Below are 19,132 nucleotides of genomic sequence, written 5' to 3'. Positions count from 1 at the left end.
TACTCTTCTAGCCCTACATGTTCTCCCAGGGTGATTGCAGCCTCCAAATCTCTGTCTCCTGCTCTAACCTCTTTGCTAACATTCATACTTTTATGTTTAATGGCCTGCAGACATTTCCTTCTGCTCCATCCTCCTACAGGAATTGCCCTCACTCTCAGTTTTGTAGGGCAGGCTGAGAGTTAAACACCTGTCAGAGGTGTCATGACAGGCATGTACGCCAGCCACATTGGAGGCACAGACAAAGGCACAGCCACTTATGCAGGGGGACATGTCGCTGGAGGGACTATTTGAAAGGTTCCATGGAGACCATCTCCATGTTGTTCTGTCTTCCTTCTTTCCCTTTCTTGGCCTGTTTCCCTCATCTTTCAAGACTAAGATCCCCACTCCAGCAAAACTTGGTTTAATGCCCTGCATTTGTAAATGCAGGGCATTAAAGCTAGGGAACCATGTTTCTGTCTTATTTCACTTCTGTTACCAAAGCTTATCCAAATCCATGTTTTTTTGAAAAATGAAATGAGGCACCAAAACTACACTGGTGCTGCGCCCTGTATGACCTCTAATGACATTTTAATGAAAATCAGCTGCACAGAGTTCTAAAATAATTACGGCCTGGTCTACAGATAAAATCAAGTTTCACAGCCATGCACCTTGAAAAACACCTATTTAAAACTTTTAGTCAATTTAGAGTGTTCATTTAGTCACTGAGGATATTGAGGGCATGATAGGGTAGGTAACAGTGGATCATTTTAAAGACGGGGGTTGAGGGGTGGGGAAGCGAGGAGGGGAAGCTCCGGGAAAGTTGCGTCCTCATCTTACTAACAGATTTATGCCACAAGTTCTTTAGAAATCAGTGATGCAAGTCTTGGATGATTTTCTTTCCTCATACAATCAATGTTATAAAACAGTTAATTTGTAAAAACTAATTTAAAAATAAAAGCTAACTATGCTTCAAAATATTCATCACTTATAATGCTCTTTCCATGGAAAACTTGTTGAATTGAAAGCCACACGCATCTCCTTGTCTCTGCTGCTAACAGACTGTCCCCCATAGTTCTTGCATGCATGTTAGAAGTAAGCACTTTTGCTCACCTCCCCTCTCCACACTGTGCCATCCCAGGGAACTTCCCTCTTAGTCTTTCCCCAGGGACAACAAAACCTCTTTGCCTCTCATTCTCAGCACAGCTGTGGCAGGGGCAGGGCCTCTCAGGTGGACAGAGGACTTCTTGCAGGAAAGAGTCTTCAGGTGTCTGTGGCTCCAGCAGCCAAGAAGAGGAGGAAATAAATGACTTCGGGGCAGACGTAACACACTAGAAAGAGAAATGGATGCTTAGAGTTGCAGCTAAATTTTTGTCTTACGTGTGTCGCTTATTATATGTGTGACTTTGGAGACTTGACCTCTCTGGACATCAGTTTCTCTCTATGTAAAAACATTTTTAAATGCTTGCCTTATTTGTTCATTCCACAAACATTTATGAAATTACTAAGTGTCAATCATTTGGGTGTTGAGTGTTTGAATCCTTCTTCTCTAGAGAAAGGGGCAGAAGGTGTCCTGCCCTGGTGTCCTGCTGGGTCAGAGTTGGAGAAGGGAGTCTCTTGGATGAATCAACAGGGATAGTTTTTCCTGCACCGAAATACCTTTTTTTTTTTTACTACTTGGATCTTTTATTCCCTTTTCTTAACCTGCCTAAAATCCTACAATGTAAACATTTATCTGAATTGACAATGATGCCAATTTCAACACAAAAACACTTGAGAGAAGAATCTTAGGCAACAGTTTCTGTCATTCCTACATTTGTGTGAATTAAATCAGAGTTCGTAATCTCAGTACCTAAACTGAGGTGCACTATAAGAAGCTTTGATGAAGGGAACAGAACGGGATCCTCATTTGGAGCACAGAACCCTTTGATGACAAAGCAAATCCTGTGGATTTCTGATATGTGGGCTTGAGGCCTCCAAGTCCAAGAGGGGGAAAGGATATGGGAAGGTAGAGGGAGGAAAAGAGCCATGACCAAGGTGGAAAGGGCTAAAATTAAACTGTTCCACTTTCAAAGTTTTGTCTAAGCTCTGGCCTGCATCCAAGAACAATATAATAGTCACCATAGGAAAATGTTTTTCAATTCCAAACACATTTACACAAATTTAAAATACATGCCTTTATCTCATTTGAAAAGACTAGATATGTTTCTTAAGTTGTATTCACTTATTTGTTTCAGGGTTTCCTCACTGCCTGCTGTGTCAAGGCACAGGTGCTGGAAATGCATGGATAATTAAGATACATCCAATGAATGAATAAATGTAATAAAGTGGTATACATCTTATGGTGGAAAAGGAAGAGAGTGAACGTGGTTGGGAAATGCCGTATTAAAGAAATGCCTTTGAACTAAGTATTGAAAAATGAGGAGCATGTTTTATGCCAGTGGGCAGAGTGTAGGGAGAGGTTGGAATTTCAGGCAGATGGAACTATAAAAGCAAAAGAATGAGAGAACATAGCACATGAGAAATCACAGTGAGTACAGCATGACTGGAGGGTAGGATAGGAAGTGGGAAGAGAGAAATCTGGAATATTACATGATTTTTATATAATTATCATATATAGACAATCATTTCTAGAAAAGCCCAAAATTCAGTTAAAAATGGAAAAAAATGAGCTAAATAGCTGATGTATAGTTAGCCTACATAGTGCTTTCAAATGTTCATCTGTTTTTAAAGATATTGAATGGTCACAATCATATGGCAGGTTTCAGGTGATTAAAGTATCAAAACCAAAATTTTAGTTTAAATATACAAATTTTCAAACTCAGTAATTTTGAATTTACATGGTTAAATATCTTATTTTAAACAGATAAAAACCATTCTATTTTCAACATATAAAAACATCTTACAAGCATATAAAAGCATTTAGTTCTTCATTTTATTATCTAAAACAATAGTTCCTAATACTTTTTAGAATGGAGACCCTTTTTCGAATATAAAGAAAAAGAAGATAAGACCTTGCACATGACAGTAGTTGTATTTTTGGTAACCACCAAAAGTACCTAATGGCATGATCTGCTCTGGCCTCAGCCACTGTGTGCAAGGAGTCTCTTGGACTACCCTGCATAGGCCATAGGGACTTTTTGACATTGCCTTTTCTCTGGGATGAGATGGGATCGATGGACAGTTGCTGGTGTTCTTGAGTGTATTTTAGTTTTCTGAATGTTCTTCTTACTGATTTATAAAAAGAGCCTGTTAATTAATTATGGCCTGGCAAAGAGAATGGAATTTCCCCTGATCTTGGCAGGTTCTAAAACATATTAACAGAATTAACACAACATTTTAAATCAACTATACTTGAATTAAAAAATACTAACAGAATGTATATTTTATTAATCATAACTGCATGTATAAAATATGAAAACAGGGCTTCCCTGGTGGCGCAGTGGTTGAGAGTCCGCCTGCCGATGCAGGGGCCACGGGTTCGTGCCCCGGTCCGGGAAGATCCCACATGCTGCGGAGCGGCTAGGCCTGTGAGCCATGGCCGTTGAGCCTGCGCGTCCGGAGCCTGTGCCCTGCAACGGGAGAGGCCACAATAGTGAGAGGCCCACATACCGCAAAAAAATGAAAACAGAAATTTATACGTATGAGATGTAGTGCAGATTTAATTAGTCTGTAGATAAAGCTTGGTGCAGAAGTTGTTCCACAGTAGAGTAGATTACACAGTCTTTGCAAAACTCTTTTATCTGCTGGGGTAACTAATAAATGAATTCAGTAAAGTTGCAGGATACAAAATCAATATGCAAAAATCAGTTGCCATTTTATACACTAAACACAAACTATCTGAAAAAGAAATAAAGAAAATAATCTAATTTACAGCAGCATCAAAAACAATAAAAAATTTATAAATAAATTTAACCAAGAAAGTAAAAGATCTGTAAACTATAAGACATTAATGAAACAGAAGAAGACACAAATAACTGGAACTATAAATCTTTATGGATTAAAAGACTTAATATTGTTAAAATGTCCATACTACTCAAAGCCATCTATAGATTCCATGCAATCCCTATCAAGTTTCCAATGGCATTTTTTATAGAAATAGAAAAAAATCATAAAATTCATATGAAACCGTAAAAGACCTTGAATAACCAAAGCAATCTTGAGAAAGAACAAAGCTGGAGGCATCATACTTCCTGATTTCAAACTATATTACAAAGCTATAGTAGTCAAAACAGTAAGGTACTGGCATTAAAAACAGACACATAGACCAATAGAGCAGAATTTAGAGCCCAGAAATATGCCAATTAACATTTGACAAGGGAGCCACAAATACTCAATGGGGAAAAGGATATTCTCTTCAATAAATGGTGTTGGGAAATCTAAATAGTATTCACATGCAAAAGAATGAACTTGTACCCTTATCTTAGACCACTTGAAAAATTAACTCAAAATGGACTTAAATGTAAGACCCCAAAATGTAAAACTTCTACAAGAGAACATAGGGGAAAAGCTCCTTGACATTTATCTTGGCAATGATTTTTTTTGGATGTGACACCAAAAGCACAGGCAACAAAACAAAAAATAAACAAGTGGGACTACATCAAACTAAAAAGCCTCTACACAGCAAAAGAAATGATCAACAAGATGGAAAGGCAACCTACAGAATGGAGAAAATATTTGCAAACCATATATTTGATAAGGGGTTACTACCCAAAATAAATAAGAAATTCATGCAATGCAATAGCAAAAAAACACAGACAACAAACAAAAAACCCAACCACCAACAACAAAACCAAATAACCCTATTAAAAATGGGCAAAAAACCTGAATAGATATTTTCCCAAAGAAGATATACAATGGCCAACAGGTACATGAAAAGGTGCTCAACATCACTACTCATCAGCAAAATGCAAATCAAAACCACACTGACATATCACCTCACATCTATTAGAATGACTATTATCAAAGAGACAAGAGATAAGTGCTGGCAAGGATGTGGAGAAAAGAGAACACTTGTACACTGTTGGTGGGAATAAAAATTGGTACAGTCACTACAGAAAACAGCATGGACGTTTCTCAAACAATTTAAAATAGAACTACCATATGATCCAGCAATTTCTATATGTGTGTGTGTGTGTGTGTGTGTATGATGTTATATATATCAGTCATAAAAAAGAAGGAAATCCTTCCATTTGTGACAACATGGATTAAACTTGAGGGCATTATGCTAAGTGAAATAAATCAGATAGAAAAAAGGTTAATACTGTATGATGTCTTCTATGTGGAACCTGAAAAGCCAAACTCATAGAAACAAAGAGTAGATTGGTGGCTGCTGGGGCAGGGGATGGGGTAAATGGGTGAAGGTGGTCAAAAGGTACCATCATCCAAAGAAAGAAAAAAAGGTACAATCTTCCAAATCTTCCAAAGGCAATCTATAGATTCAATGCAATCCCTATTAAAATACCAATGGCATTTTTCACAGAACTAGAACACATAACTTTAGAATTTGTATGGAAACACAAAAGGCCCTAAATAGCCAAAAAAATCTTGAGAAAGAAAACCAGAGCTGGAGGTATCACACTCCCTGACTTCAGGCTATACTACAAAGCTACAGTAATCAAAACAGTATGGTACTGGCACAAAAAAAGACACATAGAAAGCCCAGAAATAAACCCATGCACCTATGGTCAATTTAACCTACAACGAAGGAGGCAAGAATACACAATGGAGAAAAGACAGTCTCTTCAATAAGTGGTGCTGGGAAAACTGGACAGCTACATGTAAAAGAATGAAATTAGAACATTTTCTAATTCCCCATTGGATATTCTTGCCTCCTTTGTTGTAGATTAAATTGACCATAGGTGTGTGGGTTTATTTCTTTTTTGTTGTTGTTTATTTATTTCTGGATACGTTGCCTGAGGCAAAGAAAACAAAAGCAAAAATAAACAAATGGACCTGATTAAACTTAAAAGCTTTTGCATAGCAAAGGAAACCACTGACAAAGTGAAAAGACAACCTGCTGAATGGGAGAAAATATTTGCAAATGATATGACCAATAAGGGGTTAAAATTCAAAATATATAAACAGCTTAATATAAAAGAAAAAAACGACCTGATTAAAAAATGGGCAGAAGACCTGAATAGACATCTTTCCAAAAAAGACATACAAATGGCCGATAGGCACACGAAAATATGCTCAACATTGCTAATTACCAGAGAAATGTAAATCAAAACCACAATGAGATATCACCTTACACCTGTCAGTATGGCTATCAAAAAGTCTACAAATTACAAATTTTGGCAAGGATGTGGAGAAAAGGGAACCCTAGTACACTGTTGGTGGGAAAGTGAATTGGTGCAGCCACTGTGGAAAACAGTACGGAGGTTTCTCAAAAAACTAAAAACAGAACTACCATATAATGGGACAATCTCACTCCTGGATATATATCTGAAGAAAACAAAAACACTAATTCAAAAAGGTACATTCGCCCCAATGTTCATAGCAACATAATTTACAATAGCCAAGATATGGAAGCAACCTAAGCATCCATTAACAGATGAATGAATAAAGAAGATGTGGCATATATATACAATGGAATATTACTCAGCCATATAAAAGAATAAAATTTTGCCATTTGCAACAACATGGATGGACCTAGAGGGTATTATGCTTAGTGAAATAAACCAGACAGAGAAAGATGAATACTATATGTTATCACTTATATTTGGAATCTAAAAAATAAAACCAACAAATGAATATAACAAAACAGAAACAGACTCACAGATATAGAGAGCAAAGTAGTGGTTGTCAGTGGGGAGAGGGAAGGGGGTAGGGGTACGATAGGGGTATGAGATTTAGAGATACAAACTACTATGCATGAAATAAATAAGCACAAGGACATATTGTACAGCACAGGGAAATATAGCCATTATTTTACAATAATTTTAAATGGAGTATAATGTATAAAAATATTGAATCATTATGTTGTACATCTGAAACTAATGCAAAACTGTAAATCAAGCGATACCTCAATTTAAAAGGAGTGGAAAAAAAGAAGAAATCAGATTTTGTTTATGGTGCAATTAGGGATCCAATTTCTTTTTATACATACATGTATATGTATATGAATATATATGAATATACATGTACATATATATTATGTATATGTATACATATATGTATTCATTGCCTCAACCCTGCATTGTGTCTGCAATGTCATCTCTGTCCATATTTGTATGACTCTTTACTTGATTCTGTTGGTTTATCTACCCCTGTAGAAATATCACATACTCTTTTTTTTTTTTTTTTCCGGTACGCGGGCCTCTCACTGTTGTGGCCTCTCCCGTTGCAGAGCACAGGCTCCGGACGCGCAGGCCCAGTGGCCATGGCTCACGGGCCCAGCCGCTCCACGGCATGTGGGATCCTCCCGGACCGGAGCACGAACCCGTGTGCCCTGCATCGGCAGGCAGACTCTCAACCACTGCGCCACCAGGGAAGCCCTCACATACTCTTAATTACAGACCTTTATAAGTTCCCTCAGTTTGTTCATCAGCAGGGTCTTGGTTATTTTGGGCCCTTTATGCCCACATTTCAGAATCAGTTTATCGAGTATTAGAAAATCCCTGTTGGGACTGTGATTGAAATTTACAGTTTATACAATTTATAGATCAGTATTATAAAGATGGCAATTCGCCCCAAACTGACCAATAAATGTTATTGAAGCTCATTAGAGAAGACCTAAATTAATGGACAGATATACTTCTCTAATGAGCTTCAATAACATTTATAATGTTCTCCATAAAGGGTTTGCTCATTTTTATTCTAGGTACCTTATTTTTGTTGGTTTTTTTCCAAAGGTAAGCAGTATTTTAAAAAATTAAATATACTATATTCTGATTTTTTAAACGGGGAATTTAGATTGCACTCTTAAATTTATGAGAAATTGGAGAGAACATATTTTGATTATTCTGAATTCTTTGCTATATGTATGAGATTCTTCATTCGTGCTCATACATATGAATAGTAAAATATCATAGCATTCTAAATATTTTACTTTAAGTATCAGCATCTCACCTATTCTCCTGGAAACACAGAGAATGGGGAATTGTATACTTTGTGTACAAAAGAAGGAACGAGATATATAAGAACATTCTTACAATCAGTGAATTAAAAGCTGATCCAGAATGCTAGCCTACATTTTTCAGCTTGAGATCATTGTCTTACAAATACTGTGTCAAAGCTTTTTCTTTTTAACACACTAAACATTCGTATCACAATTCAAAGTTCATTTTTCCTCTGAAGACTCTAACTGAATTAATGTCTCTGCCTAAACATTACAGACTTTTTGGTAGGAATAAAATGGTCTGGCTCAGATATCAACATGGGAAATCAGTAGAGCAAGTGCCAGATTACACTGAATTTGATTTCACCCAGTATACTCAGGGGGAATTTTACTTGTTACTTATCTAGCTTTTTTCCTAACCACTTTGGTTCTCTGATATAGTGAACCATTGAAGCATTTATAAAAGGAGAAATTCTTCAGTCTATCAGAAGCTGAAACTCTAACTTGTCCTTGGTAGATTTTACTCTAGATTGTCACAACAGACATTTTGACTATACTTTAAATACTAGGTTAAGTGTTCCTAAATATTTTGTTTTCTTTCTTAACCATTTCCAATCACCAAGACTTATTTATGTTTCCATTGTTTAATACGAATGGCAAAAGACATTTTATTTTCATTCTTCAACTCTTTATAATAGATGATGACATCAAAAGTCAGAAGCATTTAATATTTATGCTTAAATATACCATGCTTTTTCTAAGTAATAGAACTTCATCTATTTACCAAAGGATAGCATTAGCCTGTTTTTTGTTTTTTGTTTTTTCAGTTTATGGTTCTTTCTGTATACTTTTGGGATTCCCTAACCTCCCTGCCCCATACACCTTTTTTTTTTTTTTTTTTCTGAAGTTGAAAATCTTCCCTTGAAGATGTCTGAGCTTTGTTCACATAGTACCTAATTCCACTGGATCTCCTTACTGACTTATAAAATATCCCCTTTCCTCATATGAGGAACAGAACACTCTTAAATGCTTCCATAAGTACCATCACCTGAACTGATTGGGATCTTTAGAGGTGAGAGAGAAAGATCTACTTACCTCTAATTACTTGAATTAGTGTCAGTGCTCAGTGCTTCAAGGAGCCTACTAATTTCAGTGTCATTTGCTTCTTTAGGGCTTAGCAGCTGCTTGTAGAGGCAAAGGTTAATGACTTCATTCAAATGTAATACATTCTAGGGCAATTTACGAATCTTCATGCACTTCTCCTTATATGTAATGCATTTTTAAAAATGCATTCAAGCTTTTTATCTGGTTTTAAACAGTTTGACTTCAGCATGGACTTCATTGTGTTTATTTTACTTGGTATTCATTTAGCATTTTGTACCTGCAAATTTCTTTCATCAAATTTGGGGAATTTTTAATTTCTTCCATTTTTTCCCGTCCCATTCTATTTCTTTTCTCTTTCTGGCATTTCATTTACATGTATGTTGGATTGACTGATATCATGTGGCAGGTCTCTGAGGCTCTGTTTATTTTTAAAAAATTATTTTTCTCCTTGTTCATCTTGGATGATTTCTTGGATGACTGCTCTACCTTCAATTTCGTTTAATTTTTTCCTCTGTAATTTCCATTTGGCTGTTAAATCCAACCAGTGAAATTTTTTTTATTTCTGAAACTTTAATTTTTAGGTCCAGAATTTCCATGTGATTCTTTTTTCTTTTTCTCTGATGAGATTTTTTTTTTTTTGTCTCCTGAGAGTTTCATTCACTGAAAATATGTTTTGTTTTACTTCATTGAGGATAGTTATAATAGTTACTTTAAAATCTTTATCTGTCAGTTTTAACATCTGATTCATCTCAGGGTCAGATTTTACAAAATGTGATCCACTTTCTTGATTTTCATTTGTCAGTAGTTTTGAATCATATCTTGGACTTTATGAATAATAAGTTGTGGAGGTTCTGGATTCTATTACTTTTCTATGATGAGTGTTATTTCCTTTGCATTAGCAGGTTATTTTCTCAGCTAAATTTGAACTGTAAACTCTGTTTCTTTGAGCATAACCCTAGTCTCAGTTCAGATCTTTTGTTTTTTAATTCTGTTTCAGGTGGTTCAGAATCTGTCAGAGATGTGAGCAGAGTTAGGGGAGCCTCTCTCTGGCTCCTGCCCTTTTGGGATTTCTTAATTTCTTCAGCATTCAAAGTTTCCTGGCTTCACATTTTTGGTTCTCCAGAAAAGAAAAACTGGGAGTTTTCCCACATGCACCCCTGCTGCCAAAGAGCCTGCCTCCTGGACTGCACTTAGCTCCAAGCTAAACTCCAAGGAAAGGGCAACTTTCGTTTATGGTTCCTCAACTGCCCTTCTCCAAGCAAGCTTGCCCTCCCCACCAGAGTCATGCTTCTGTTCGCATTCCAGGGCATTCTGGTAGTTGCATTTTGTATTATGTCCCATTTTTCTAGATGTTTTCTGCTGGGGGATAGTCCAGTAGCGTCTTAGTCTGTCATATTTGGAAGCAGAAGTTCTATCCCTGCCTGGTACTTTGACTCTGGAGAGTCACTTCTTGCCTTGGTTAATGCAATACCCCCTAACCAGCCCCTGCTTCCACCCTTGACCCCTAAGGTCTATTCTCAACACTTCAGGAAGAGGGATGCTGTGAAAGCGTAAGAGCAACTTCTAGCGTCCCCCCATTTCACTTTAGCGATTTAGGTAAATGCTTAAAATGTCCTACTCTGCCTGATTGAAACTCCTCGGCCTTGACTTCCACATCACATGCTTACGCTATGCTGGTTTGCAACCTACTTTTCTGACCGCTCCTGTTTACTTTCAACAACTCGTGTTTACTCTTGCTCCTCTAATCCTGAAAGGTCGGTCCACCCTAAACATAAGGTCCTTGGCAGTCTGGTCTTTCTCCTTTCCACTTTCTTCTCTGGAGATCTCATCCACTTCTACACTTTAAGCTTACATGTCAGGGCAAAGAAGCCTTAAGTCTCCCCCACTTTCTCAGCAGAGTTGCAAACAGCGCTGACGTAAGGAGAATTAAGGGCTTCTGGATTCGGGGTATCCTTGAACCTTCTTCTCGCTAGCATCTGCCCAGATTTGAATAAGCGCAGACCGAAAGCTGAGTGCGTTTGCCCAGGTTCTAGCTACGTTTGTGTGAAGATGGGTCTGAGAGAACTGTCCTCCCAGCATCTGAGCTCTCCCGCGCCAGCGCAGCGGACGACTGGGAAGCGGAACCCAAACGCGCGCGTCTCTGCTTCTGGCCGGGCGCGGAGAGCGCAGCGCGGTGCACCACGGGCGCACCGCACAGCAGGGCATGGAGGAGAGCGGCGAGTCCCAGCCGACCGCGGGCTGCAGCGATGTGCGCCCGAGCGGCGATCGCGGCGGCGGCGGCGCCCTCTCATGGGCCCCCGAGGACGCCTGGATGGGCACGCACCCTAAGGTCAGGAGGCGTGAGAGGAGCAGGGCGCCGGTCCAGGCCTCTACCCCAGGCGGAACCCACGGGCCGTGCTCTCCTTTGGGCCCTTGACTCCCAACCGCATGGGATCGCCGTTTATGCGCGAACCTCACCGGAGGGGATCCTTTATGCTCACTGCTCGCTGCAGGCAACCTTGTTTTTGTTTGTTTAAATGAGTTGAACTCTTGTTCTGACACCGCCCCCTTCCCCCTCCCTCAGACCATTCTTAGCTGGAGGGAACAACATTGAATACATTGCCCCTCAAGGCCAGATAGTAACCACTCCACTAATCTGAGTTTTGCTGTCTAGGGCCCGTTCTGGGGATGGTCTCATTTAATACTCGCAGTAACCAAGCAAAACAGTTTGTGGGCCATGGATAAGATGTAGTAGTCTACAATGATTAAGGTTTAGGCACAATCCTCATTTGCCTGTGCTTGGCAAATTGCTGCCCTGTACCAGTCATGGCCCAAACAATGAGCGGATAGTGAATGGATATAAGGGTTTTTGTAGGAATATCAGGGACTAGATACTTTGGTCTAGTAACTTTAGTAGAATTGCAGTCTTCTGCTGGAGAGCAATATTTCATAGATAATAATCTAAAAACAGTCCAGAAAAGGAACAATTTGAAGATCTTTTCATCTTCTCTCGCTTGATTTTATCCTCCTGCTCTGATCCCCTTATTTCCCCTCAAGGTGAGAAAAACAAACACTAGCATGGAGGTGTTATTCAGTGCCATAAAAGAACCAAAACGTGGAGAGGGGTCATGGTCGTTAGGAGCATGAACTCAAAGTTAGACTGCCTGGGTTTGAATCCTGGTTCTGTCACCAGCTTTGTGATTTTTTTTTTTTTTTTTTTTTGGTGCAAGCTGTTTTATCTCATTGTTTCTCAGTTTTCTCATCTGTAAAATGGGGATAAGAATAGCGCTAACCTTATAGGGTTGTTACAGGATTAAATCAGTTAATATTGGTAAAGCACTTGACATATAGTAAACATTACCTAAGTGTTTAATAAGTGGAACAGCAGTAACAAATTTTAAAAACTTCTTCTAGATTTCATGTTACTATTTATATTGTTTGTTTGATTTTTCAGTTCTGCATTTGTATTATTCAGTTTGAAAATTACTTAGGTCGATCCAGTAACACAGTATCAGATTTATCATCCTCAAACACCATTTTGATTATATTATTCCCATGCTTAGAGAATTTCCTTATGGGTAAAATTCAAACTATTAGCTTGACCATCAAGACCTTGCCACCTGGTCCCCAATTGCCTTTTCAGTGTCATTTTCAAACACGTTTAAGGTTTGAGGAGGACAGTTAATAACACCCCTCTTTTCCTGTACCTGTGCACACTTAGGAGGACTCCGATGGGGAAGTGTGACTTCAGATCTGCACCCAGGCAGGTCTGCTGGCGCCTCACTTCTGCTTTGTCCCTGCTTCCCCACCTAGTCACTGACATAGCTCGAATACCTCAGGCTTCTCTTGCAGGGGCAGGCTCCTGAAGAATGTTTGCTCAGTGCTGACCAACAAGTCTGAAAGCAGCAGCAGCTTCTTTGGTCCTTTAAAAACCAACAATTAAATAACTCCCTACTCTTGAGTGAGCAGGGGTGGGGATAGAGGCCAGGAGTGGTCTTCTTGCAGACTTTCTCCACGGGCAAATAAGAGACCAGGGAAATAGAGGCTCCCACTAACATGCGCCAACAAAAGTTCTATTAAAAAATGTCTCTACTCCTGGCAGATATGTTTCTTTATAGGCCCTTGAATATGTGTTGCTTATTCCCACCTTTGTGTGATTACTCACACTGTTACTCTACCTTCTCTATTTATTCAAATCATACACGACAAGTCCTTCAGGGCCCAATTTGCATCCCACCTCTGCCAGGAAACATTCACCAACCAAGCCACCTGAGTGGAGCTCCTTTGACCTGTTTCATGTTTTTTTATTCCACTCACTTGGTTTTTAGTCACTTACTGTCATGTATTTTTATTTACCTACAATTGCAGGTGTGTGTGTGTTTACCCTAACAATCCATAAGTTTTTTATTGATAGGGATCAGGGCTTAATTGCCATGTAACTCCCACTATACCTATAGGAGAGTCTTATATATTATCTATTTAATGAATAGTTGTTGATTGAAAGAAAATATTAAGAGATTCTTCCTTCTCTATTTGACAATTACATTTTGATTTTCAGTATTTAGAAATGATGGAATTAGATATAGGAGATGCCACCCAAGTGTATATAGCATTCTTGGTTTACCTGGACCTCATGGAGAGTAAGTATTTGTTTTATTATCGTTTTGTTATTAGGGCGGTGGTGGGGGGATGAGGAGCTGGGTTGGCATATAGCGTTTATACATTTGCTATTAATTTTGTCACCATTGTGATTTCTTTATTCCTTTACATTGGGAATTACTGGGTAACAGAAAATACTAGAATGATAAGGAGACATAGCTTTATAAGTGATGTTTGCTCAGCTGAGTATTAAGTAGGTGTTTGGAATTTTTATCTTTTATTTTTGATAAACATTATTGTCCATTCAATGATGCACTTTCAGGTAAGAGTTGGCATGAAGTAAACTGTGTGGGATTACCAGATCTCCAGCTCATCTGCCTTCTTGGTACTGAGATAGAAGGAGAAGGGTTACAGACTGTGGTACCTACACCCGTCAGTGCTTCCCTCAGCCATAACAGGTGGGCAGGTGATTTTGATCTTTGTTTAACAGGTTAGTCCCTTTCCTGAATAAAGTGCTAGGAATCATTAAATTAGACGTAGTAATATATATATAGTATTTGTATACATTTTGTAAAATTTTATATTCCACTTTTTTAGTTAACTCCAGGTCACAGCAATGTACACTTACATACAGATACAAACAGAGCATTTGTCATTTACACTTTTCCTTTGAAAATAAAATATCTTAATATTCTGTCTAATATTGACATATCACAGATGCTTCAACAAGTTGGTTTTAATTAATGACAGAGATTCTGTAGAGACAGACATTGGAAAGTTTTGAAACAAGGAATGTGGTTGAGAATCTTGATTTTTCCCTCTCACAATGTGTCTGCCACATATTGTTAACATTTTCAGATAATCCGCTGTTCGATGACTGTAAAAATTTGGAGGTTTTGTTCCTTTCCTCTCAAAGCATTTGTAGAGGTAGTAATATATTTTAAAAGGAATTTGGGGGGCTTCCCTGGTGGCGCAGTGGTTGAGAGTCTGCCTGCCGATGCAGGGGACATGGGTTCGAGCCCCGGTCTGGGAAGATCCCACATGCCGTGGAGCGGCTGGGCCCGTGAGCCATGGCCGCTGAGCCTGCGTGTCCAGAGCCTATGCTCCGCAACGGTAGAGGCCACAGCAGTGAGAGGCCTGCGTACCGCAAAAAAAAAAAAAAAAGGAATTTGGGGTACAGGGATCATTGCTTTACTTTTGGTTATTTGAGGAATAAGTTAAATATGAGTATTTAACAAGTATTCATTTACTGTAAAGTATTACTGTATTTTTTATGTTCATTGGGAGTTGTTTCATTTTAGATCTTTTTAACTTTATAAAAAGGCATGTAATCGTTTGAGGCTCACTTTATGTACTTAATGTCATACTGCTAACATTGATCTATTGTGTATTTTGGAGGTGGGGAGCTGCCATATAGCATTCCATCGTGTGATTGTACCACAGTTTTCACACCTACTCTCTTGATGATGGAGTGTTGCTAATGTTCAACTTCAGGGGGTAATTTCAAACTGTTTTCCAAAGTGGTTGCCTCAATTTACTTTCCCCTGCAATGTAAACAAGATCTTTGGAAGCTGTGTGGTCTCTTATATTTAGTATTCTCAGACTTTGAAATTTTTGTCAGTTTAATGGCTTATCTCATTGTGGTCTTAATTTGCAGTTCTCTGATATTGAACATTTATTTATATATTTAATATTTCCTCTCTTGAGAAATGTATTTTCATATCCTTTGCCTACTGGATTGCTTATAGTTTTCTCATTGACTTCTAGGAGTTCTTTATATATTCTTGATAATAATCCTTTGGGTTGTGTTTCTGAGCTTTAAAATCTGTCTTTCAGGTATCTTTTGATGAACACAGTTCTTAATTTGAATATAATCCTATTTATCCATTTTCAATAATCAATATCTTTGTATCTAATTTAAGAACTATTTCCTGTCTAAAGGTCTAAGAAGTTCACCTATATTTTCCTAAGAGTTTTAAAGTTTGCTTTTTTTAATGGTATGAGAGGAAGGCTAGGAACCCTATTTTCATTTGGATAACCATTTTTCTCCACCTCCGTTTACAGAATATTCCCTCCTTTCCTTATTGTCCTACATATCATCTCTGTCATTTTCCAAAGCTCCCTCTATGCACTGATTTGTTTCTGGGCTCTCTTTATATTCCATTAGTCAATATATTTATCCTTGTGCCAATACCACATTTTCCTAATTGGTAGCTTCATAGGAAGTCCTGATATCTGGTTAACAAGTCTCCCTTTTTGCTTTTCTTCTTTAGAAGCTGTGGCAGGCAGCTTCTAAGATGGCTTCTTATAATCCAGCCTTCTGATGGTCACACTCTTGTGTATTTCTGTTCCCTGGAGTGTGGTCTGGAGTTAGTGACTTGCTTTCAGTAAATAAAATTTGGCAAAAATGATGGGATGTTACTTCTAAGATTAGATTATAAAAGACTATGGCTATTTGGGGTCTTTTGTGTTTCCATACAAATTTGAAAATTTTTTGCTCTAGTTCTGTGAAAAATGCCATTGGTAATTTGATAGGGATTGCACTGAATCTGTAGGTTGCCTTGGGTAGTATAGTCATTTTAACAATATCAATTCTTCCAATCCAAGAGCACAGTATATCATTCCTTCTGTTTGTGTCATCTTCAATTTCTTCCATCAGCATCTTACAGTTTTCAGAATATGGGTCTTCCTGACTTCAGACTATGCTACAAAGCTACAGTAATCAAAACAGTATGGTAGTGGCACAAAAACAGCTACATAGATCAATGGGACAGGATAGAAAGCCCAGAAATAAACCTACACACTTATGGTCAATTAATCTACCACAAAGGAGCCAAAAATATACAATGGAGAAAAGACAGCCTCTTCAATAAGCAGTGCTGGGGAAACTGGACAGCTATGTATAAAAGAATGAAATTAGAACATTCTTTAATACCCTATACAACAATAAACTCAAAATGGATTAAAGACCTAAATGTGAGCCTGGATACTATAAAACTCCTAGAGGAAAACATAGGCAGGACACTCTTTGACATAAATCTCAGCATTCTTTTTTTTGATCCATCTCATAGAGTAACGGAAACAAAAGCAAAAATAAGCAAATGGGACCTAATTAAACTTACAAGCTTTTGCATAGCAAAGGAAACCATAAACAAAACGAAAAGACAACTTACGAAATGGGAGAAAATATCTGCAAACGTTGCAATCAACAAGGGCTTAATTTCCAAAATATACAAACAGCTCATACAGCTCAATATCCAAAAAACAAACAACCCAATCAAAAAATGGGCAGAAGACCTAAATAGACATTTCTCCAAAGAAGACATACAGATGTCCCATAGGCACATGAAAAGATGCTCAGCATCGCTAATTATTAGAGAAATGCAAGTCAAAACTACAATGAGGTACCACCTCACACTGGTCAAAATAGCCATCATCAAAAAGCCTACAAATAATAAATGCTAGAGAGGTTGTGGAGAAAAGAGAACCCTCCTATGCTGTTGGTGGGAATGTAAACTGGTGCAGCCACTATGGAGAACAGTATGGAAGTTCCTTAAAAAACTAAAAATAGAGTTGCCATATGATACAGCAATCGCACTTCTGGGTATATATCCAGAGAAAACTCTAATTCTGAAAGATAATGCACCCCAGTGTTCATAGCAGCACTATTTACAGTACCCAAGACATGGAAGCAACTTAAATGTTCATTGACAGATGAATGGATAAAGAAGCTGTGGTATATATGTGTGCGTGTGTGTATACACACACACACACACACACACACACACACACACAATGGAATATTACTCAGCCATAAAAAAGAATGAAATAATGCCATTTGCAGCAATATGGATGGACCTGCAGATTATCCTATTAAGTGAAGTAAGTCAGATAGAGATAGACAAATATCATATGATATCACTTATATGTGGAGTCTAAAAAAATGATACAAATGAACTTATTTACTAAACAAATAGACTCACAGACATAGAAAACAAACTTATGGTTACCAAAGGGGAAAGAGGGGAGGGACAAATTTGGAATTTGGGATTAACAGATATACACTACTATATATAAAATAAACAACAGGACCTACTATATAGCACAGGACACTATATTTAATATCTTGTAATAACCTATAATGGAAAAGAATCTGAAAAAGAATATATATGTCCACACATATATTTTTTTTTCAGGTATACAGCAAAGTGATATATATATATATATATATATGGAGTAAACAACTATACTTCAAGAAAAAAAAAAGACTATGGTTTCTGTCAGGCACTCTCTCTGACTTGCTTGTTCTTAGGGAAGCCAGCTGCTCTGTGAACTGTCCTAGAGAAAGTCTGAACATAGAGGAGTTAAGGTAATTACTGATGGAGCAAGATTCTTGAGAGGTGGGGAGTGGTGGATTCAAGAGACTAGTTGAAGAGATTAATATTGAGCTAGAGGAGGAACACCTGATCCACTGAGGCTGTGGGGCAGGTAGAAAGGACAGAGGAAGACATAGGTGTATCTGAGTGGGTTTACACGCAGGGAAGAGGACAGAGCACCGTAAATTCTAATGTGAAGCACTTTGATAAACACCTATTCCTTTCCTAATTCTCTATGATAAATGCATATTGATTTAATAGAAAGACCACTGGACCAAAGCCATAAGACCTAAGTTCTGGTCTTGACAATGACACAACATTTTCTTTGATGATTGGAGACACACCTAATTTTTCTGAGTTTCACTTTCTTTGTCTTTTATTGAGGGACATAGATTATCAGTAGATAACATGTAAGATCCCTTCCAAATCAAAGCTACCATAATTGGTTATTTTCATTGTGTGTATTGCATAAAATTAAATTTTTAGATTTCTATTAAATATTTTTTGTATGTGTGATTTGTTATGAGAATTGTTTTTTGATATATCAGGCTATTTATACCCTTCTTTGAGAGGCTCCTTACTCTGAGATTTTTCTGTGTGTTTGAATATCAACACACAATTTTACTAGCATTATTTCCAATAATGCTTCTGTCTAAAAGACTTAATTATTCACTCCTTAAATCTCTCCCTTTGTGTCTTTTAATTACTCTAACAAATATCATCCTACCTAGTATTATTAATATATTATTTGTTTGGAGAAGGAACTACCATTTAGAGTTTACCTGAATTTAATCCTAAAAAATAAAATCAATAGCCTGTTTGAATCAAATCATTTCATAAGTCTAGAATAAATTTGTGTCCTATTTATTTCTAGTTTTTCCCAACTGGTGATTATTGCTTTTCTAGCTTTTTAAGTTTGTTTTCTTCTTCTTTTTTTTTTTTTTTATAACAAAGTGAATCAGTTATACATATACATATTGCCTCCCACTAGCTATCTACCTTACGTTTGGTAGTGTATATATGTCCATGCCTCTCT

At 37.7% G+C, this 19,132-nt stretch overlaps 1 protein-coding gene across 2 annotated transcripts in view; it reads left to right on the top strand.

Annotated features, from left to right (window-relative positions):
- The first annotated feature begins 11,317 nt into the window (after positions 1-11,317).
- TSEN15 (tRNA splicing endonuclease subunit 15) overlaps positions 11,318-19,132 on the top strand; it is a 139,068-nt gene continuing 131,253 nt past the window's right edge. The window contains exons 1-3 of one of the 2 annotated variants that reach the window (XR_003427984.1): positions 11,318-11,471; positions 13,680-13,761; positions 14,043-14,178. Coding sequence is in view for 1 of the 2 variants with exons in the window: in XM_027083043.1 (XP_026938844.1) it covers positions 11,346-11,471; positions 13,680-13,761; positions 14,043-14,178 (344 nt within the window). In the remaining variant the exon portion in view is untranslated. The remainder of the gene's footprint in view (positions 11,472-13,679; positions 13,762-14,042; positions 14,179-19,132) is intronic. The other variant, XM_027083043.1, reaches the window with a different exon arrangement.

Source organism: Aethalodelphis obliquidens, unplaced genomic scaffold (assembly GCF_003676395.1).
Source record: "Aethalodelphis obliquidens isolate GAN/ISIS:26980383/991018 unplaced genomic scaffold, ASM367639v1 scaffold48, whole genome shotgun sequence".
NCBI lineage: Eukaryota > Metazoa > Chordata > Mammalia > Artiodactyla > Delphinidae > Aethalodelphis > Aethalodelphis obliquidens.
Note: the sequence above shows the minus strand (reverse complement) of the source record. Positions and strands in the feature narration are given on the sequence as shown.